At 33.1% G+C, this 22,391-nt stretch overlaps 1 protein-coding gene across 2 annotated transcripts in view; it reads right to left on the reverse strand.

The window, feature by feature from the left end:
- The window catches only part of CHD1 (chromodomain helicase DNA binding protein 1), a 77,735-nt gene that overhangs the window by 18,478 nt on the left and 36,866 nt on the right, over positions 1-22,391 (reverse strand). For both annotated transcript variants that reach the window (XM_058535141.1, XM_058535100.1), the window contains exons 13-28: positions 22,165-22,254; positions 20,605-20,795; positions 19,697-19,885; positions 17,979-18,141; positions 16,964-17,116; positions 14,821-14,892; positions 14,208-14,357; positions 10,581-10,729; positions 10,106-10,202; positions 9,884-9,979; positions 7,879-8,055; positions 4,652-4,812; positions 3,298-3,339; positions 2,039-2,169; positions 1,177-1,315; positions 795-945 (exon numbers count right to left, since the gene is read on the reverse strand). In XM_058535141.1, the coding sequence (XP_058391124.1) occupies positions 795-945; positions 1,177-1,315; positions 2,039-2,169; positions 3,298-3,339; positions 4,652-4,812; positions 7,879-8,055; positions 9,884-9,979; positions 10,106-10,202; positions 10,581-10,729; positions 14,208-14,357; positions 14,821-14,892; positions 16,964-17,116; positions 17,979-18,141; positions 19,697-19,885; positions 20,605-20,795; positions 22,165-22,254 (2,151 nt within the window). The remainder of the gene's footprint in view (positions 1-794; positions 946-1,176; positions 1,316-2,038; positions 2,170-3,297; positions 3,340-4,651; positions 4,813-7,878; positions 8,056-9,883; positions 9,980-10,105; positions 10,203-10,580; positions 10,730-14,207; positions 14,358-14,820; positions 14,893-16,963; positions 17,117-17,978; positions 18,142-19,696; positions 19,886-20,604; positions 20,796-22,164; positions 22,255-22,391) is intronic.

Here is a 22,391-nt window from a genome sequence, read left to right on the forward strand (position 1 = left end):
TTCCCTAGGAGTGAATTCTAAATAAATACACAAGAAATGAGAATTCAAAGTTTGAGGCCAGAAATTTCTTTTAAATATATAATAGTGTATTTAGCATCCAGTGTCATTAAACATTACAGTATCCTTAGATTTCCCTCCTCTCTCAATAACAGTATATTAACTATTAAGTATACAAAAATTCCTAGAATACAAAGTATCATCTAGAAGATGACCCAAAGCATGCACTATGAGGAAACTTTTACAGTGGGAATCTAACATTTAAGTTTTGCTTCATAGTAGCAAATGACAAAGCACCAATATCTGAAGCTTCCCAATTGCCTGTGAAGAAGTAAAATATAAAACGATAACTTTTAAATGATAAGCATCAGGCAATGCTTTCAGTGTTTTCCATTTCAGGCAAAGAAATGATTTTAGCTAGCGTGCTAGCATCAAATCACTAAAAATCCGAAACATTGATATTTAAAAAAAAAATTATAAAAGATTTCAGAATCCTTTTTTTGCCCTTCAATAATATAGTTAATGATGGAATAAGAGACTTACTTTTAACCTAGTAATGTGAAGAAAAATACACATTGTTGTCTTAAAAACAAAAATATAATTTCAGAAGTAAAGCAAATCTCAGACATCATTTACATTCAATCCCTTCATAAAAACCAGATTCTAAAGAAGCCAAGGACACACAGCTAGGTAGAGCCTTGGTTTCTTGACTCCCACTTGAGTTTATTTCTAACATAATTTAAAAGCAAATTAAATTCAACACAAATGGTCAACAGAATCAAGAAATATATACATACCTTGTGTGTTAGACTGAGGTCAGGATCCATTTTAATCATTTCCCAGCTTCCATATCCATATTCATAGATACCAATTAACAAATTGGAATCATCTTCTTTGCCCCAGTCTATATCAAAATGAGCTGCCTTTGTGTGGCATGGGATAGTATACCTAGCATTACAGTTAATAATCACTGTCAAGTTTATAATATCGCCTTATTAAAAATTAATTTTGAAAAACACATTTGAGTTGTTAGAATTTCAAAATACTATGCTTTATTTTATTTTTAAAAACATTTGATTCAAACTAGCCAGTAACATAAAAAACATTTTTAACATACATTCATATTCAAATTATTGAATAACAACAAATATTTTACAATGGAAAAAGTACACAACTCACTGCTTTCTTTCTTCTGGATCTGAAGGAATGGATCTGTGCAATGGTATTAACTCTTCCTCATGGGAGATGACTAGTTTGGCATTCACCTGGACTCCTGATATTCGGAATGTTGGGCCCTTCACTTTTCCAAGTCTACCACCTTAGTTTTTTTTAAAAGGGCATAAAAAAGTATAAAATATATAATTCTACAAAATACAAAATAACATAGGCTGCTATTTATATTAATAAATATTACTTATTTATCTACACTAATAAGTATTACTTCTTCATATTATTAAGGGGAGGCTTGCTGGCAACCTTAAATTTCACAAGTATTTCAGTACCCACTAGTGATTATAATATAGCAGATGCGGAGTCCCACAAGGCATTTCATGTGATTAAGCGTTTTATCAATTATACAAGATACATCAATCTTATTAGTACTGTCAGCCTCTAAATAAGAGTTCTAATATAATTTTTTTTCAGTACATCTGATTACTAAATCTTATCTAAATATTTTTATTTAGGTAGATGAACTGTCAAGTAACCATAATGAAGTAACTACGTCCAAAACCAACATCACACGTGTACACTTACAATATCTTTTCCCAGTCATCTACACTAAAAATAAAGTCTAACTAACCATAATTCCTGATATTACCTCCCAGCCAGAATATACAAGGCAGATAGATTCTACTGCCTTCAATAATACAATTCTGTTTCCCATTTCCTATTACCCAGGAATGGCCTTGCTTTGTTTTGTAAAGCATCTTTTAAGAATGATGACTAGGTAACTTAAGAAACAATACCTACCTAACTCAAGAAAAGCATATTTTGAAACTTCCATTTACCTCTCTTAAAATCACTCTCATTTTAATATTACCTGTTCGTTCTGTTCCTGAAGAATTATCCTTTAAAGCTTTAATGCAACCATTATGTACCAATTCTCCTAGTCGTCTGAGGTCTGTCTCTGACTTATCAACTAATTCAGCATCTCGAGCAATTGCATCTAATCTGTAATAAAATAATACAATTTTCAGGTAAATGTACAGAATAAAGTAGTGCTATTTTACTTTATTCAAGAAACACAAAGTTTCAGTCTATCTCAAGCTCTACAAGTCACTATTGCATGATCTCAAATTCTAGTTCACATAACTGGCACAAGATACCTAAAAACTGAGATGATAAGGTGGGCAAAAAAATTCATTTATACATTCAAAGATAATAATTAAGTTAACCAATTCATTACCGAGAAATGGTGTGGTCCAAATTTGAAGATTACATAATAATTCTTTAAAAGTTTTTCATACCTGATCAAATATTAAGTTCAAAAGGAAGTGGTTAAGTGTTATAATAATTATAAATGAAAAGATATTAAGATTGAAGTTATATAATTTTTTATTACTATGTACTGAGTAGATAACATGAATAACGATTAATGTTCAAAACACTTTTTTCATCATCTAAAGTAATTATGCAAGTATTTCAGTGTATTTCATGCAAGTCATCTCAAAGTAAAACAGAAAATACCTCTATTTTAAGAGAAGTTTTTGGGAAGAAAAAAACAGAATTAAACCAATTTGAGTCTTTGCCACTCTATATTCAGTGGGTTTGCCACAACAAAGGACAAAGAATGTTCAAATCACCAACAATTATGGATATTAATAACTTCAAAAAAACTGTCTTGACAATTTGAATTTTAATACAGTTTGTATAAAAAAAGCTATAATTAGGGAAATTTAACAAAATTTCCCTAGTAAGGGAAAATAGAACGGGTCTTTAAATCAGAAGGCTAGGTTAGCTACTCCTCTAAGGATAAATCTTTTATAAGTTTGCGATGAAAAAAATGAGACAGCATTTGAAAAGTACCTTACAATTACAAAAACGCGAAGTATTTTATAGACATATGCATTTTATAGAAAACTTCATTTGTAGAAAAAATTTTAGAGACTAGAAAAAGTTAAGGACAGCACAGAAACACTTTAGAAAAGTCTATTTGAAATTTGCTTTTTACAGATTAACTTTGTAAATGCCTGTTAAGCAAATTTAACAAAGTAGCTAAACTGAATATTAGTATAAACAAATAAACCTGACAGCATGTAACACATTCTATAATTCTTTGAGAAAAACAAATGTATTTACCTTTCCAGAGGGCCACCAAATTTCTTGTAACTCTTGATAAACCTAACAGAAAATAATTGTTTGGTTTAAATGTGGGCTTAACTATCTGCTAAAAAATAGATATATTTATAAATACATAAAAATAAGAAAATACTTGTTAGTGCAAAAATTAATTCAAGGCACTGTTACTAACAAAAATGAATAAACTATGCTAGAAACAAAAATGTTAAAACATTAAGATATACCAAGACACATTTTAACACTCAAGATGATATTTAGAAACCAATATAAATAAAACAAAAGAAGCTAAATTTTATTTTAGAAATTACTTTATTGTTTTCACAAGACAAAAAAGGTTCAAGGCTACCACAGGAAGTGTCTCCAGAATTATCAATCATCTTACACCTCCTCAAATTGCAAGTATTGATAAAAGTTTACTGAATATAGCTTTAATTCATATGTATGATATTATACCAACAATGGAAAATAAAAATTTTACTTAAAAACAAAGCTACTCAAGTGGTTGATGGATGAGGAAAAATATCCAGGAAAAGTATTAGTTGAAATGCCTCTTCAACTAAAGACAGAAAGTCCAGCAAATCAAGTGGTCATAAAAGTACCCTTAATTAAATCTAACAGTATATTTAGTTTTCTGGTAGAAAGAATGAGGAAGAACTTTATCAGTCAGGTCTATGATTTAAAAGAAAAGAGTTATAATGGCTAGAAAGAAACAACAAACTCTCAAAATATAACAATGAACAAGCTTTTTACAAATTTCATAAGCAAAAATATTACACGAACAAAAATAAGCTGTTATCCCATTCCCCTTAAGTAAATCTGACTATATAAACAAATATATTTTGAAAGAAAACGACAATTCTCCTGCATGGCCAATCTTACCTCAATCCCTACTTGGACACAGAAATGCTTTTAACGTGGTTAATTTCAAAGAGCAAATCATCTCAGTATAAAAAAACTAGGAAAATATGAAACTATTCTCACATAAAAATAGTAATGTTGGGAGTCATAAATATAGTGAGAATTTTTAATAATTAAATTTAACGTATTGAAATAAATATTCATTATTCAAAAAGGCCACTACTCTGAACCACATTAATAAAACCAAAAAAATTTACCTGTCTAAATAGGTTAATAATAAATAAATAATGTGCAAAGATTAGACGCCAAGCTTGTTTTTTCTCACAGTTATAATGAACACCCAAAAGGAGAACCACCCAATCCCTATAAAATTATCATATATTTGCCTCCTCTAAAACTTTCATCTTAATCTTAGAAAATTATTGGATTTCTACATTTTAGTTCCAACCTCTTATTAAAAAATAAGTTGAAGTAAAGTGGTCTTAAATCATCTTACCGCCGAATTTCTGCATCACTAAATCCTTTAATATTCTCTCGAGGGATAGTCCGTGGTCTTCCACGTTTCTTTGGCCTTTTTCTTTCTGACATTGAATCACTATCAGATCCAGAGTATCTCCTACTTCTACTGCGCCTCCCTTCGCTTCCATTGAAACTAATCTGGAATTTGAAAACAAAACATTTAGCTTAAAGAGGCTTCTATTGTAACAGCAAAAAAAATACTATAAAAAAAAAGATTGACAGAATAGAAACTCAAATGTTCTTCTATATATCAAAAATAATCTATAAACAAAATTATAAAGCAAAGTAAACAAAGAAAAATATAGCATGTTAATGTCACAGTCATTAATAGCCTTAATACTTAAAGTATTCTTATAAAACAGCAGGAAAATACCCATTGTTCTTTTGTAAAAATATGAGAAAGGTTATTAACAAGCAATTAATCAAATAACATAAACAGAGAATTGTGCAACCTCACTGACAAATTTTTTAAAATGTGAAGTAACAATGAAATACAATTCTTTTTGTAATCCATCAACTTTACCAGTACTAACTAAGCAATAACAGCCAACATTGATGATGGCACAGAAAATGGATAATCATACACCTCTGCTGGGTATTTAAACTGGGACAGAAGGCAATTTGGCAATATCATATCAAATGCTTTAAAAATTACCATTCTGCTGACCTAGCAACATCACTCCTAGGTATTTTTCCTGTGATCAGAAAGGTGAAGAAACAGTGGCCAAAAGTGATTTATATCATAAAAGTAAAAAAAAAAAATTGCAAACAATCTAAACGTTCATCAAAAAAGAGAATGGACAAATTATCTATACAGTGGAAAGTTGAGAAGCCATTAAAAAGTGTGGTACAGAATAATTAACAGTCATTATATACTGTCAAAGGGAAGAAAGTAAGTTCCAAATATGACTCCATTAAATCTGGCAAATGATATATATTTAAAAAAATTGGAATTATGTGTACCATAAAAATATTATTACTAGTGATGCCTCTGGGTGGACAGATTGATTATGTGTCATTTTTTCCTGTTCTAAATATTCACTTAATGGTACTCTAATTAGGCTGACAGATATTTAAAAGAAAAAAATGCCAGTTGAACCCACATAAAGGCCTATTTGTATGTAACATCCATTAGAGTTCTTTAACAGATACATCACAACATATTCTCTGTAAGTCTTGGGAGTTTTTCCAAAGTATCAGTACATATTCTGAACTCCTAATATGCTGAAAACTAATTGAAAGTCAAGGATGGTATTCAGTCCTTCCTCGTTCTAATCTCCTCTCATCCTTGCACAAGATCTAATATAACGCTGTGCTTCCCGTGCACTATACAAGGAAACTATTATGGGGTTTAAAGAAATAAACACCAACAAGAAACTACATACATGGTCACTTTCAGGCCAAACACACATTATTTGGCTCCATTTCTGCTGGGATGTAGAAAGTGGGTAGATTGCTTCCACCCTGATAACAGATCTAATCTGCAATATCATAACTTTTCTTAAACACATCAAAATCACAAAGCAATCCAGCAGTCTAAAATATAAGGAAACATAGCAACTTGTAAGGAGATGGGACTTGAATGCTGGCTCACCTGTGAACAGTACGAATGGTAGACATTAAGTACCATATGAGCAGGTAAGAGGAAGCCAGCTACAATTTTCTAAAGGCTGAGTGTGAGCTACCAGGAGAGCATAGGATCCCTGTGCTCCAGGGATCATAGGATCCCTGTGTGGAACCAAAGACACAGGGAGAACCTGCACCCGCTCTCAGGAACTCTCCACAAACCTCCACCAGGTGTTCATGACAAAGACTGGAAGCAGGGTGGGAGATGAGAGAAAACTTTCCTTCGGGGACAGGCTTGGAGAATGGGAGCAGTCACCTTTGAGGAGACAGGCAGGAAGCCTTGCCAGACTCTTCTCACCTACTGAACTTAGGGCACAGGGGAAGACTTAACATGGTTGTAGAAAAAGAAAGCAAAAAACTCTACCCTTGGGGGAAGGGTAGCAGGATAAGGACTAGGGTGAGGCAAGTCTCACATTTGCCTCAGACTCAAAATTTAAGGAGGCACCAAAAAACTCAGTAATCAAGACAAATAATCCTGTAATGCAACATTCTAAAAACAAAAGTTAATGCAAAAAAATCTAATATTAAGATTTTTTCCTTTTGCTGCAGGATCCAATACAGTTTGGCATGGCACTGTTACCATTATTTAAAAGTCTGATATTTTGTTCATTTGGGCCATAAAACAAACATCAACAAATATTTAAAAATTTAAATCACATAAGGTATGCTTCTCTGACCATGACAGAATTAAACTAGAAATATTTGGAAATTAAACAACACACTTTCAAAAAAAAACCCTATGGGTCAAAGAGGAAGTCACAAGGGAAATTAGAAAATATCTGGAAATGAACGAAAATGAAAACACAACAGATACCAAAATTTAGGAGATTCAGAAAAGGCAGTGCTTATTAGAAGGAAACTTATAGCATTAAATGCTAATATTAGAAAAGGAAGGTCTTGATTCACTGGCCTAACCTTACACCTTAAGACACTAAAAAAAGAGCAAATCAAAGCAAAAGTGAGAACGAAGAAATTCTAAAAAGAGCAGAAATCAATGAAATTTAAAACAAAAAAATCAATGCAAACAAAAGGTGGTTCTCTGAAAAGAAGAGTAAAATTAACCTCTAGCTAGGATGATCAAGAAAAATATTACCAATATTAGGAATGAAAAGAGGGGAATCACTAAATATTCAATAGACACTAAAAGGATAAGGGGATATTATGAAAAACTTTATGCCCATAAATTCAACAATGTAGATAAAATGGACAAATTCCTTAAAAGAAACAAACTATCAAACTCACTCAGGAAATAGATATTCTGAATAGTTCTATATTTACAAAAGAAATTGAAGTTGTAGTTAAAAAATCTTCTAACAAAGAAAACTCCAGGCCTAGACGGTTTCCTTGACAAATACTGCCAAACATTTAATGAAGAAATAATACCAATTCTACACAATCTCTTCCCAAAAACAGAAGAGGAAGGAATACTTTCCAACTCATTTTATGAGGCAAGCATTATCAAATCAGATGAAGACATTACAAGAAAACAGTGGACCAATAGCTCTCATAAACAAAAAAAGACCAGCACAGGTGTGAATACTCTTACATTACAGAAATATCTTTTAAATAAAAAGTCACCTGTTTTGCACAGTTTCTCATTCTTGGGAGCATATAAATTTCTTCAAGTTCTTTTTGTCTTTCTTCCTCTTCTAATCGTCTTCTTTGATCTTCTGGAATGATTTCTTCCCAATTCTTTGAATTTCTTTCGGGTTCCAACTCAATGTCATCTTCATCCATATTTGAAAAGTTGGCAACCTGATAAATTCCAGAATTTTAACAGAATAAGTATTGAAGAACTCATCCTTTAATTATATTTTTCTTTTTTAGGGGGGCGGAAGTGGCATACCAGAATAAGACAATAAAACTTAAATATCCTCAGGATAATGAATATGACTATGGATTACACCAAATATGACTGCTAAACTATCTGAGTTCATTTCTTCATTAGGTCAAAGTAGATCAAATCAAATGACTTCTAAGAATTCTCTTCCAAGAATGATTCTCTTTTGCCTTGCTGCTCAACAAAATTATTACTACAACAGAACTACAGGAAGTTAACAGAACAACAACAAAGTAATTTATAGTAGTAACATGCTAAATCCCCTTCCGCAGCAATTATCACACCATTAACTACCAAGTGCTGTAGAACAATCCAATATTCTTATTTTTACAATTATAAAAATAGTACCTAAACAGCTACTGACAAAACATAGGAGCTCTGAGACCACAGATAAATTTATTTACGTTCCCTAAGCCCTAGTTTCTTTATCTCTAAAAAAAGAGGATAGTAACAGCACATTAACTTCTGTAAGGATTAAATAAGATAATACATTCAAGGAACTGTGCAGAACTGTGCAAGTATGGTATAAAGAAAACATTCATTAAAGCTAACTGCCAATACCAGCACATTAAAACTTATAGTTAACTGGATGAAGACAAGGAAACTAGGCTTATCCTACGTAAGGAACGGGGCTGAAAATGCAGTGTTTGTTCTCTGATGTCTGTTATTTAAATGTGATAATAGCCTTAAAGGCAGCTATGTATGAGTATCAACTCACTGGTATAAAAATAATCTACATTTACTCTAGTTAACTTTTCAGTGACTTTTTTCAAATTGCCAGTTAGTCCAATTAAAAGCAAGTAGTATAACTTGATGAAAAGAAAAAGAGTTAATTAAATCACACTCAGAATAAGTGCCAGTTCCAGAAACCTTCACCTCTCACCAGGATTACTAAAATAGTCTTCTAATTTATCTCTCTGCTTCAATTCTTGCCCCTCTACAATATATCCCCCCCTGCAGCCAGAGTGATCCATTTAAATTATAAAAGTTTTTTTACTCACTGCTGTATCCCCTGTGCATGGCACGACAGAGGTGCTCAACAAAAATTTGTTCAATGAACAAATGACATAAATTGAATTGATCCTTAAAAACCTCAGTTAGTAGAAAATGGCTAGGATATAGAGGCAACTTGCTTCTTTATACTAAACAATTGGCACACAACTTACTCTACGTGGTCGGCTGACTTGTGTTGCTTCACGACTCCTTGCAACCTTTTAACCCTCACCAATCCAGGGGTGTTTATTAGTATTAATAGGACCTTATTGCTTAATTTGACTGATTTACTTGAGTTTTCTTAGTCGTGATAACGTTTCAATTAATTTAAAGTCAAAAACTGCTCCAATAAAAATCAGCTAAAAGCCTTGAGTTGTGGAAATCTAAGTAAAAGATCATATTCAATCTTTACTCAAATATTTGAGGACATGCTATCTGCCAAGCACTATTCTAGGTGTTAATTAGGAAATAACAGCACTTTCCATCCCACTAAACCTAACTATTCATAAATGATTTGGTCCCTTTCAAATCAGGTTGCTACTGGTTTGTCAGAATAAGGGAGAAACATTTTTATACACCATAGCAAATTTTAAGACAAAAATGTTAAACATTTTTGTTTAAAAATTATCTTGCTGATTGTGCTTAAAGAAAGAAAAGAGTTAATAAAATACTTAATGACAAAAAAAAAAAATCAGTCCCTCTCAATTGACATAATTATAAAGAAAAATTAAAAAGAAAAAGAAAATCTACCTTGAACTGGGAAAGTAATTCATCTCCTACAGTTAAAGGGCCTGGTTCATTTTCATGAGTTTCAGCCCTCTTCAAGATTTCATCTATATCCATTTCCTATAATTAGAAAGAAATCTTTATTTTAAATATACTTTAATATATTTTAAAGTTAGTATACTTTATACTTAAATATAGTTTAAATACACGGCACATTTTGAGGCAAGTTTTTTTTTTTTTTTTTACCTGGGGCTCTTGTTCTTCTCCTTCAGGTTCCTTAAAAAGTTCCTCAGCACCAAACTTTAAAATGGCTGATAACTCTTCTTTATTGAAAGGAGTAGAACTAAAATCAGGAAAAACAAAAATACTTAATAATGACAGTTAAAAATTTAACATTTAACATAGCACTTTTATTAATTACTGACATAGTCACCTTTACAACAGTTATATGACATAGATAGGTGAAGTATTATTTGTATACTTATTTTAAAACTAAAGAACTTGAAGCCTAGAAGTTAAAGGGATTTCCCCTAAGATTACACGACTAGAGTGGTGAAACCAGGTACTGAACATATGCCTCTGACTAGAAATTAGTCCAGTGCTTTAAAAAATTACAACACTAAACATAGTACTTCAATGATCTACTCACTGTATGTAACATTTCAGAGAAATGAGTATAGTATGATTCTAAAATGACATTTTTTTATAGTCAAGTAACTACCTTGAGGGGGCAGAACCTGTGTGTAGTACTGTCTTCCCAGTTGTGTCCATTCTTTGAATCACAAGATGATCTAAAACCATCTTCTTTTTGGCCCTTTCAAGAATATCCTCTTCAACTGATCCCTTCGTAACTAGACGATAAATATTCACCTGTAAAGATACATGTGATGAAACATACAATGCAGTAAAAATGATTTGTTTTGCTAATCTGAAGCGTCCAAATATTGGTACATAGACTGAAGCTTATCTTACATGAAGTTTTCACTAGTCAAAAGCAAAATGAAAATAAAAAAACATATAGCAATGTTTAAAGCTAAGTTTCTTCAATTTAAAGATTATTTTGAGGGTATGTTCCTCCTTCTTACGTTTTGGTTAGAAGACTTTACTTGCTTCTTTTCCTTTTTTTAAAGGAAATGACAATAATATTTAAATTATCTTTTTAAAGCTGAGAAAAAAGGGAAAAAATGGTAAACTTAAAACAACCTTATACCAGTTGCCTCAATTCTGATTAATGTTTCATCATTCCACATAATCCAAAATTCTATGAACCACTCCCTAAGTTAACGACAATGCCCTTCATTAAAACAAAGCTTTCCAAAATAGACAAAAATTGATGTGTAGTATTTCTGCCCTATTTCTCAAGGTCAGTCTAGGTTCTGTATCAAACAGCACTATCATACAGGGTTATTTTGAAAATTTATAGGAACATTTCCAGTTGTCACAACAATTAGGTGGGCTTACCAGCATTTAGAGTGCAGGGACCTCCAATACTAGACATTTTACATTAAACTGGACATTCTGTCACAATGAAAAATTATTCTCTATCTTTCCAGTCTTTCAAATGATTTTTAAAAACCTTTTTTAAATTATCTTGAGTCTAAATTATAACTCCATTTTAATATAAACACAAAGCATTTTTACAAAGTTACAATATATACTAATTTTTTTCAGGATTCCAACTGTGGTATGGTGTACTATGTACCTACTTACAACTATGGTGTAAATGAGTAGATAATTGGATATTGCTTTATTTGGATCTCTATCAAAAGTTATTTCCAAATGCTTATAGTTATTAGTGTCACCAATAAAACTCATTTGTATTAATCATCTACAACTAATCATTTTGTAGTTGTTGAATGCAAATATTTAATATGAGATCTGAGACTCCTTTTGTCAGATTTAGAACCAAATACTACTAAAACAGCAGGTACACGAAGCATAGGAATCTTACTATATTTCATCAATAATGAAATAATAAGGAATGTATCAACAACCATTAATAATAAAAACCCATTTCATATTTATACCATGCCTATCTTTAAAAAAAAATTTTGTTTAACGTTAACAGTAAAAAACCTGTATTGCCATTATTTTCTGATTTTTTTCAGATACTCTTCCCAGGTGTACCACACAATCTTCTCTAGTATCTTGTCTTGCTGGTTCTTTTCCTAATGTATCCTCTATTTTCTACCACTTACTAGAAAATGTGGTGGCTGAGGTCTTTAAATAGTATAAATGAAATATAAGTCTAGCCATGTGTTGAAAATTTCAATATAGGATGTATCCGTTCAGTGCAGTTAATCACTATTCCCAATCTCATGCATTATATGGGGATATTTTAACTCTTCACATATACATTAGGCCCAGCTCACCTGTGAGAATATCATATTTCCTCACTTTCTCCTCTTTGATAGTCTATAATTTATCTTGGCATGTTGTCATCCCTACTTCAAGTTTCCCTCTCTTTATAATGTATAAATAAGTCTCCTATTATCTAACCTAATACTAATTTTTATTCTCTTAAGCACCAATACACCTCTGGCTCTTTCCTTCCTTTGTACTTCTTATACAGAATGAGTCCTGCTCTTATTCCCTCAACTCTAAACTTATTCTTTGTGTGTGTGTGTGTGTGTGTGTGTGTGTGTGTGTGTGAGAAAGATTAGCCCTGAGGCAAACATCTGATGCCAATCCTCCTCTTTTTGCTGAGGAAGATTAGCCCTGAGCTAACATCTGTGCCCATCTCCCTCTACTTTATATGGGACGTAGCCACAGGATGGCTTGACAAGCAGTGCGTCAGTCTGTGCCTGGGATCTGAACCTGCGAGCCCTGGGCCGCCAAAGTGGGGCACGCGAACTTAACTGCTACCGCACTGGGCCGGCCCCTAAACTTATTCTTTATATCCCAGTATAGTCATATATATTGAAATATATATTATATGAAAAGAACTCTTTTTTTTAACCTAAATTAGGGCATTAGACTGACTTTTCAAATTACTTGTATTCATTTCAAGACAGAAAAGAGGGTTCTAAAAATAGCTGTCATAAAAAGGGGTTCTGGGTCTGATGAAGTTAAGAAGCACTACTCTAAATATAAGCTTTCACTTAGGGGTATGCAGTGTTGTTCCAGAATAGAAAAAAATTATAGGAAGAAGTAAGATACATTCCTGATGAGACACAGTTTTATGAGAATTATTTGGGTAAAACATTTCTTTAGCTTTAAATTATGGATATATTTTTCAGTAGAAAATATGAAGGTTTAAAAAGGTAATACAGGGGCCGTCCCAGTGGCGCAAGCAGTTAAGTGCGCACGCTCCACCGCGGCAGCCCGGGGTTCGCCGGTTCGGATCCCGGGCGCACACCGACACACTGCTTGGCAAGCCATGCTATGGCGGCATCCCACATAAAGTGGAGGAAGATGGGCACAGATGTCAGCCCAGGGCCAGTCTTCCTCAGCAAAAAGAGAGGAGGATTGGCAGATGTTAACATAGGGCTGATCTCCTCACAAAAAATAAAAAGTAAAAAAATAAAAAGGTAATATAAATGTGCTCAAGCCTTTTTGTGCTACTTGTTCATATCTCCTGCTTTGGAGAAGTTTGAGCAGCACTACTTTAAACGGAGGTAAATGAATTAAAATACAAGGACCAAGGCATTAAAAGGATGACAGATGGGGGCCAGCCCGGTGGCGTAGCAGTTAAGTGTGCACGCTCCACTTTGGCGGCCCAGGGGTCGCAGGTTCAGATCCCAGGTGTGCACCAATGCACAGCTTGTCAAGCCATGGTGTGGTGGTGTCCCATATAAAATAGAGGCAGATGGGCATGTTAGCCCAGGGTCAATCTTCCTCAGCAAAAAGAGGAGGATTGGCATCAGATGTTAGCTCAGGGCTAATCTTTCTCAAGAAAAAAAGAAAAAAAAAAAAAGATGACAGATGGTTTTTCTTAAGGCCTATTCGAGAGAGCTGTACCAAAACTACAAAATGAGAATGGTTTTTTCGCATGGAGAATCTTGTGGACACATGGATAAGAAAAAAGGCTAACAAACTGGTAGCAACACACTAAGTAAAATCTCTTTAATGAAGACATTTTAAAGTTCATACAGTAAATGAAAAACATTGTACTCTACAGTTGTAAACAGAAAGGAGAATCAAAAGAGAGTGCATGATCCCATTTAAGCATAGTTATTTCAGTTCTGTCACTTTCCAAACGATTCTAGTAAATGTGAGCTTCTCAGTATCCTATCTGTTAAATAGCGATGCGACTGTGTTCCAACGATCTTACCAGGAGGATAAACCAAATCACTTTCTGATCAGAAAAAGGATTCTAAAAGAATAAAATAAGGGGAATAAAAAATACCTGTTTCTTTTGCCCGATTCGATGAGCTCTAGCCTGTGCCTGGAGATCATTTTGTGGATTCCAATCAGAATCAAATATAACAACAGTGTCAGCAGAGGCTAAATTAATTCCTAGACCTCCAGCTCTTGTGGAAAGCAAAAAGCAGAAATCCTGTAAGGAATTATAAAGAGGCATGCTTTTAAATTCTTCTAAACTGTGACTATGGATGATCAATATGAGAATTTCACAATTGATTTTTTGAATTTAAAAAGTATTTTATCAACAAAACTGAAAGGTACTTTTTAAAAATACTAATAAAATATATAAACCTCTAGTAAAACTGATCAACAAGACTCCAAAATACAAATATATATGGAAATAATAACCCCCAAATTCAAAAATAATTCTAAATGAAAGTGGGCTAATTTAGTTTGAAGCAAATTAACTGTCCTATGCTGAAAAAGTATTCATAAGAAAGGGTAAAATTCTTCAGAATTAACATAGAATACTGATTTAAAAACCTCACTTGCAAATCAAAACTGGCTAGCACCAATAAGACTTTTTTTTTTAACAAACTACAAGTATGACTAAAATGACTAAAACAATTTATTTACAATTTTAAAAGCATTCATACCTCTGATCCGTCAGCATTAAAATGATCTAGAGCTTGTTTCCTCAGCTCCCCTTTTATTGATCCATCTAATCTCTAGAATAAAATACATTCAATTAATGTATATTACACTATCAAAAATTTGAAAAGGAAGTAAAATCAATTACAAAATTAAGTAAATATGAAACCGGAGCACTGCTTTGGCTAAGACTGTTGAGAATAGAAGGTAGGCAGAAAAACAATGCCCAGGCATTCTATCTCCAGAGCCTGTGCTCTTAACCACCAGCACTGCTTTCCCTAATAGTAAATAACGGCACCATTGTCATTCTGTCTGAGAATCAGGGTGAGAAATACATTTTACATGTGAATGAGTACACAGCTATACACCCAAAGCAAGTTTCATGACGCAATGTACTGAGATACACCCTCAATATTTTACAATCTATTTCATTTTTTTAAAATACTGGTACAACCCATTAAACTGATTCCCAGATCCATTAATAGGTTACAGCCCACAGTTTAAAAAACACTGATCAAGTCCAGTGTGGTTACTGGAGCAACAGCATAGGTGTTACCTGAGAACTTAAAAATGCAAATTATTGAGCCCCATCCCAGACCTACTGAATCAAACTCTGAGGGAGGGGTCCAGCAAAAGACCTCTGGTTAAGCAGTGAAAATCACTGATTTGGGGCACCATGGGCTCTAGTCAAATAGCCCACATCTGAGTGTCTTGAGTATTCATGGATGCCTTGGGCAAGTGATTTGACTTTTCTTCTTGTCAGTTTCCTCCTCAGTAAATGGGCTAATAGTAGTACTTCCTTCATAGAATACAGAGGATGCAGTGAGAGAACAGAGTAAAACACAGCACAGTGCCTGACATATATCAAGTGCTTACTAAACATTAGCTAAAACAAATGTCCAATATCAAAAAAAATTTTACATAGTGCTGTTCCTTTTTCACTAAAAATTGCAATTAGTAAAAATTTTTAAACAATAGTGACATATCAATTATTGAGGCATGATCTAAACAAAAAGAATGTTAAAAATGATTCTCTCTGGGGAGTGAGAGGGGATTGGGGCAGAGAACTGTTGCTTATCTAAAAACAAACCAACATACGGCTGGGGTGAAGATGGGAGGACAAAGGGTGATAGTTAAAGGGTACTGTTTCTTTTTGAGGTAATGAAGACATTCTAAAATTGACTGTAGTGATGGTGGCACATATCTATGAATATATTAAAAACCACGGAATTGTACACTTTAAATGGATGAACCGCATAGAATGGAAATTACATCTCAATAAAGCTGTTTAAAAAAAAAAATCAAACAGTGGTACTCTTTCTACTTTTTCCTCTAGATGACTACATATTTCTCAATCATGTTGATATCACCAAACACCTGTCCTTCACAGCACTTACCAGAGTTGTAATGTTACATTTATTTGTAATTACTTGCTTAATATCTATATCCCACACCAGGTTATAAGCTCTAACAGAGCAGGGATTATGTGTGCTGAGGTTCATCATTATAATTCTACCTCTATTTCACTGCCTGCACTAAATATACATCACTTACTAGCTGTATATACTATGTTCACTATGTTCCAGGCACTGTTCATAACATTGCTGTAAGGATTAAATAAATTATTAGATGTAAAGTACTGAAACTAGCACCTGACTTTAACATTAAAAACTCATCCATAGGAACTTTATATTGAATGAATTTCAAAATAAATACTGAATAGATGAAATATAAGCCCATTTTGGTCTTTAGTATCTTCCCTAAAGTCATCTAGTTTTATTCAGCAAACTATGCATTAGAATAATTATGAGCACATAAATCTTCAGAATCTGCAACAGGCCTGATAACATTCACAAGCATTGCTCTTTTTTCTTCCTCAGACTAAAGCCTAATACCTAACGCTGTCCCTTTAGATTTGAGCACAGAAAAGAAATATAGAATTAAAAGAAAATCAAAACTTAAGGTCAAGAAGAAAAAAAGGGAACAATGACAAAATTTTTTTAAACAGATATATTTTCTTAAAAGAAAAGTACAGTTTATATGAAAGTCTATAGTTCATTTACAAAAGAATTTCAAAAGTAATTTTGTAGAACATGCTCAGGAATTAGATGAAATTTAAATCAACAAAAAAGAAAATGAAATGCTTACTTGAAAGGGGAATTGACGATATTTCAAATACTCTGCAAGTATATCTAACATCCGCACCATTTGAGAAAAAATAAGAACTCTATTGCCTCGTTCTCTTAGGCGAATTAACAGCTTGTCAAGAAGAATCAATTTTCCGCTACTACGGATTAAGTGCTAAGGAAACAATAAATTACAACTGTTATAACATGTTAAAAGAAACAATCAAATGAAACAAATGCCTCACAACACTTCCGTTTAATTATTTTAAATTGAGATTTTAAATTTTCATGATGTTGGAAAAGTTTATTTCACCTTACAAAATTTCCTAGGACCTTTATTGCTTTGCTTTATGACTTAAGCTAAAATTTTCCTTGCCATTTAGCGCCTACGTTTTTGTTGTATTTTTAGGAGGGGAAAAAAGCACTCTTTTACTCTATTTGCTAGTTATTACACTATTTCTCCAAAAATCTCAGCTGAAAAAACAATACATTGAAAAAAGCAGCAACTAAACAATCAAAGGTTTTAAAAGAGTAAGAAAATGTCTTCTAAATTATACACATCAGTCACTGGTCCTAGCACTTCAAAGCACTAAGGAAGCTGGACGGCAACTGTGCCTTCTTCACACTTCTCATCTGTCTTCCAGAAGTGATAGGAAGGGTAAGATCTGAGGTCAAGAGGTCTTTCTTAAGACCACCATATGCCCTACCATGAATTCAGCATAATCACTATTAGTGAATTTTTTTCACAATTAAGAATACACTAAGGGATTTTTGCTGGATAAATTATGACAGTCTATGGTTAGAGAGACCCATTTTTAGAAAAATGATCAAAATAATTAAGTAGATAATTTAAAATTTTAAAGGCTTTTTTTTTATAAAGACTAAAAAATAATGAACACCATTATTTAAATATACCACGAACCAAAGAGAACCCCTAACCAATATATTAAAGCACTGTGCCATTTTCAGTTATAACTGAAATGAAAATATCTAGAATTTTGCTTTACCATAAAGTAACAATATTTTAAAATCCTTACTTGTAAGGCCTCCTGTTTATTATAGAATTCATTATTATCTGGTGGTTTAATGAGGTAGCAATGGTTACAACATTTCTTTAGCTCCATCATAATGTTCAAAAAGCCTGAGGTACTGCCCTTGGAACCTTTGCTGAGGGCTTTGTAATTCCTAGTTAATATCCATCTGTTTAAACAAAAAAAAATCATGAAAATGATGTTTAGCGGAACAACTACCAGGATGAATTCTAAAACTAATTAATAATCAAGCACCAAAGCAAAATCACACCATTATGAAGTTCACAACAATGGACCAAACCTTGTTCACAAGACTGAGGAAAACTCAAAACTTGTTATCTGAACCATTAACTAAACACAGTAAATGTTTAATGTAACAGAGTGAGTATAGTGTATTAATGCTTTTCCCCCAAAATTTACTTTAAAATGGTCAATTGTATTATCTATCTTAACCTTCCTACAAATTTCACATTAGGCAGCTAACGCACAGACCAAAAAGAAACCTCATGAGGATACCTCGTTTAGCCACACTGCCTTCTTTAAATTACAATTACAGGATACATATGCAACGTATAAAAAAATTATTGGTGGATAATAAAATTATCAGAGTAATAAAATTACTCTGAACTATACATAACATTGCCTTTCACCAAGATCTACTTTGTCTTCTACCATCTTTTATTTTCTTCCTTTTTACAGGGTTAATCTTTGAAGTGACTTGAAACAATTATATCTCTGATTTGCCTCAAAATGACAGGGGGTGGGAGAAGTGGGGATGGCTAGAGACAAAATATAAGTTGAAAACTTAGCTAAATGATGGGATTTACTGTATTATTCTCTCTTCGTATGTTTGAAATTTTCCATAATAAAAACCTAAAATTTATGCAATAAATGTATTTTTTTAAATGCACTTACAGATTTTACCACAAAATAGGTGAGAATTCAACATAACAGTGCATTTTATGCAATTAAATGTTTAAATAGATATTAATACAGATTTTTTTTGATTCTTTGAAGTGTTACTATATAGATCTGACACACATGATTTATGAATATAGCAAGGGGGTCTAGTAAAAAGCAAAGGAGCCTAATGTTTTGTTCTAAGTTTCTTTTTCTGGTCTCTACCTCTATCAGTCAATTACATAATTATCATAATTACATAATAATGCCTTAGTATCATGGAAATCCTAACACTTAAAAGAAACCCTCTATAAGATAACAGAGCATGAAATAGAGAAAAGCAGTTAATGATATGTTAGAAGATAAATTATTTAGTCTTATGTCACCCATGATTTTGGACACGCCATTAAATCTCTCTTGCCCCAATATGCCATGGAATAAACCTATTCTAAAATTCAAGAATTGTTACTTCGGGCCGGCCCCGTGGCTTAGTGGTTAAGTGCGCGCACTCCGCTGCTGGTGGCCCGGGTTCAGATCCCGGGTGCGCACGAACGCACTGCTTCTCCAGCCATGCTGAGGCCGCGTCCCACATACAGCAACTAGAAGGATCTGCAGCTATGACGTACAACTATCTACTGGGGCTTTGGGGGTTAAAAATAAATAAATAAATAAAATCTTTAAAAAAAATAGAATTGTTACTGCTCCAAGACCCTAATTGGGGGGGGTTGGGGGAAGATGTCAAGGGAAACAGACCTCAATGAGACAAGGACAGAGCGGTTATTTAGAATTAAATGTTCAGAACATGTGCTCTGTTTACAGCTTACTTGTAATATTGTTTCTGTAAAGCACTCATTTCCATTCTTAAAATCTGCTCAACCTTGGCAGGAAGAGATTTTTCCACATCTTTCTTAACTCTGCGTAACAGAAACGGCTCAAGCTCCTTGTGGAGGCTTGCATAACCATATTCTCTGCCTTTGCCATGTTCTTCTTCAAAATCTTCCCAGGAAGAAAACCTTAAAAATTTAAGAAAATGAAAGAATCACTGAAAAAAGTCAAATTGCATATGAGATTTTTCAGGGTAGTCATATGTAAACACAAAATACAGATTTTTAGGAAAAAAATTAGCTAAAATTAGTCACTTCTAATAACTATCCTTCCCAAGAAATCCATTATACATCTACATAAGGTGAAATATAAGGAGTTGTTTTATAAAAATTATGATTCTCCTTGTGTTAAATAAAGATGAAGTAGTTTCAAATATGGGAGTAATTATCACTAAAATATTTCTCAAAGAATATAATTCTAAAGTTCTGAATCTACTGAAAGAGAATATGTATGTGACATTGGACAAGTTATCCTTATCTAGTCTAGTTTTCCTCATTTAGCAAATGGGATTACCAGCACCTTGTTACTGTTGTTACTACTACTGTTAAATACTAAGAATGATACTGGTCAGTTTTTCAAGCAAGGTATATTTTAAACAATGGCAAAATCAACTGTTGGAACTCATTACACATGACTCGCTTGTTTACTTACAAAATTGAAAAATTAAAATACTATATATATGAAATATTCCATCCCATTTCTTTTTTTTTAAGTTTTTAATAATCTGTCGTCCAATGTTTTAGGGCATTAAAACCTCTTACTGACCTTATTATCTACACTAATTATTTTCCTGCTAAACTTAGCATACATAATTAACATTAAAATTGTATATCCAAATTTATCTTACTTTTCTGGCATAATGAAATGTAGCAAAGACCAAAGCTCTTTGAGGGAGTTTTGTAGAGGAGTTCCAGTGATAAGGAGACGGTGATTGGACTTGAAGTCTATTAAAGTTTTATACAGAAGAGAGTCATCATTCTTTAATCGATGTGCTTCATCTACACCTATAAATGCCCAATTCAGACCTCCAAGGAATGCCTTAAAATGAACAGAACATAGTTAATATTTTGAGAGAAAAACAGAATTCAAATTTAGCCTTCCCGTTTGACATGAATTCAAATTATTAAAATGAGGCAAATTAAAGACAAACTTTTGTCTCATTTTCAAATAAAAATTATATATTATTTCAAGATTTACTGGAATCCTCAAATCAAGTAACTCAACATGCAATATAAAATTCTTTCCATTACTAACTTAGCCATTAAAAAACAAAACATAATATCAAGTGACAAGTTTTTGCCAGCTTACACAATGAAAATAAAGGAAGAGAAATAATAGTATCATTTAAAATTTTTACAAAAGATTTTTAGCTTAAGCCCAGTAGAAGTCTCTATTAATGTCAATTTGGAGAAAATATGATATAAATTTGGAACAGTGTCTCACTCCAAGAGTAGGTATAATTCACTGTATGATTTTAATGAACTGTACATCTCCAATATATAAACATGGGTCTCTGACTTAAAACAGAGACAGGCCTGATTCTGCTACTTAATAGTTGTATGACCTTAGGCAAATTCATCAACCTCTGAGACTTGATTTTTCTTTCCAACAAAGTAAAGATAGTGATACATTATAAGGCAGATGGGATTTACTTGCAGTGTTAATTAGGAAGAACTAAATAAGACAGTAGCTACAAAGCACTTAGCACACAGCGCTTCACCCAGTGGTAGCTTAATCCTAAGTATCTTCTTACTCTTTAAAGACCTTACAAATCAACAGTAACTACACCAGACTAGTTTCATATAAGTCAGGAGTTGGCAAACTTTTTCTGTAAAGAGCCAGATGATAAATATTTTAGGCTTTGCAGACAAATGTGTGGTAGTCTCTGTCACCTATTCTTTGTCTTTATAACCCTTTAAAAATGTAAAAATCATTCTTAGTTCAAAAGTCATTAAAAAATAAGCCAGGGGGCCGGCCTTGTGGCTTAGCCGTTAAGTGTGCACGCTCCACCACTGGCGGCCTGGGTTCAGATCTCGGACGCGCACAGACGCACCGCTTGTCGGGCCATCCTGAGGGGGCATCCCACATACAGCAACTAGCAGGATGTGCAACTATGACACACAACTGTCTGCTGGGGCTTTGGGGAGAAAAGGAGTGGGGGAAAGGAGGAGGATTGGCAATAGATGTTAGCTCAGGGCCAGTCTTCCTCTGCAAAAAGAGGAGGACTGGCATGGATGTTAGCTCAGGGCTGATCCTCCTCACAAAAAAAAAAAAAAAAAAGCCAGACTTGACCCACAGGCCGTAGTTTGCTGACCCCTGATTTAAGTTATCTTCTCATCCTATCCACAACATATGGTAAAAGAAAAACAGATATACACCAAACAGAAAAAACACAGGTAATACACACCTTATCCTTCAATAAAATTTCATAAGTTGTTAGCAGTATATTAAATTTTAACCGTTTGGTCTGGGGGTGCATCCATTCATGAGTTCTTATCTATCAAGAAATTTAAAACACAATTTTAAAACAAATATTATGAAAAGTATACTTTTACTTGAATATCTAAAATAAAACTGATTCAAAATACACGCAACCTTAGGCATATATGTTTATGTAATAAAATTGTTTTTAAT

This window comes from Diceros bicornis, chromosome 1 (genome assembly GCF_020826845.1).
Source record: "Diceros bicornis minor isolate mBicDic1 chromosome 1, mDicBic1.mat.cur, whole genome shotgun sequence".
Taxonomy (NCBI): Eukaryota; Metazoa; Chordata; class Mammalia; order Perissodactyla; family Rhinocerotidae; genus Diceros; species Diceros bicornis.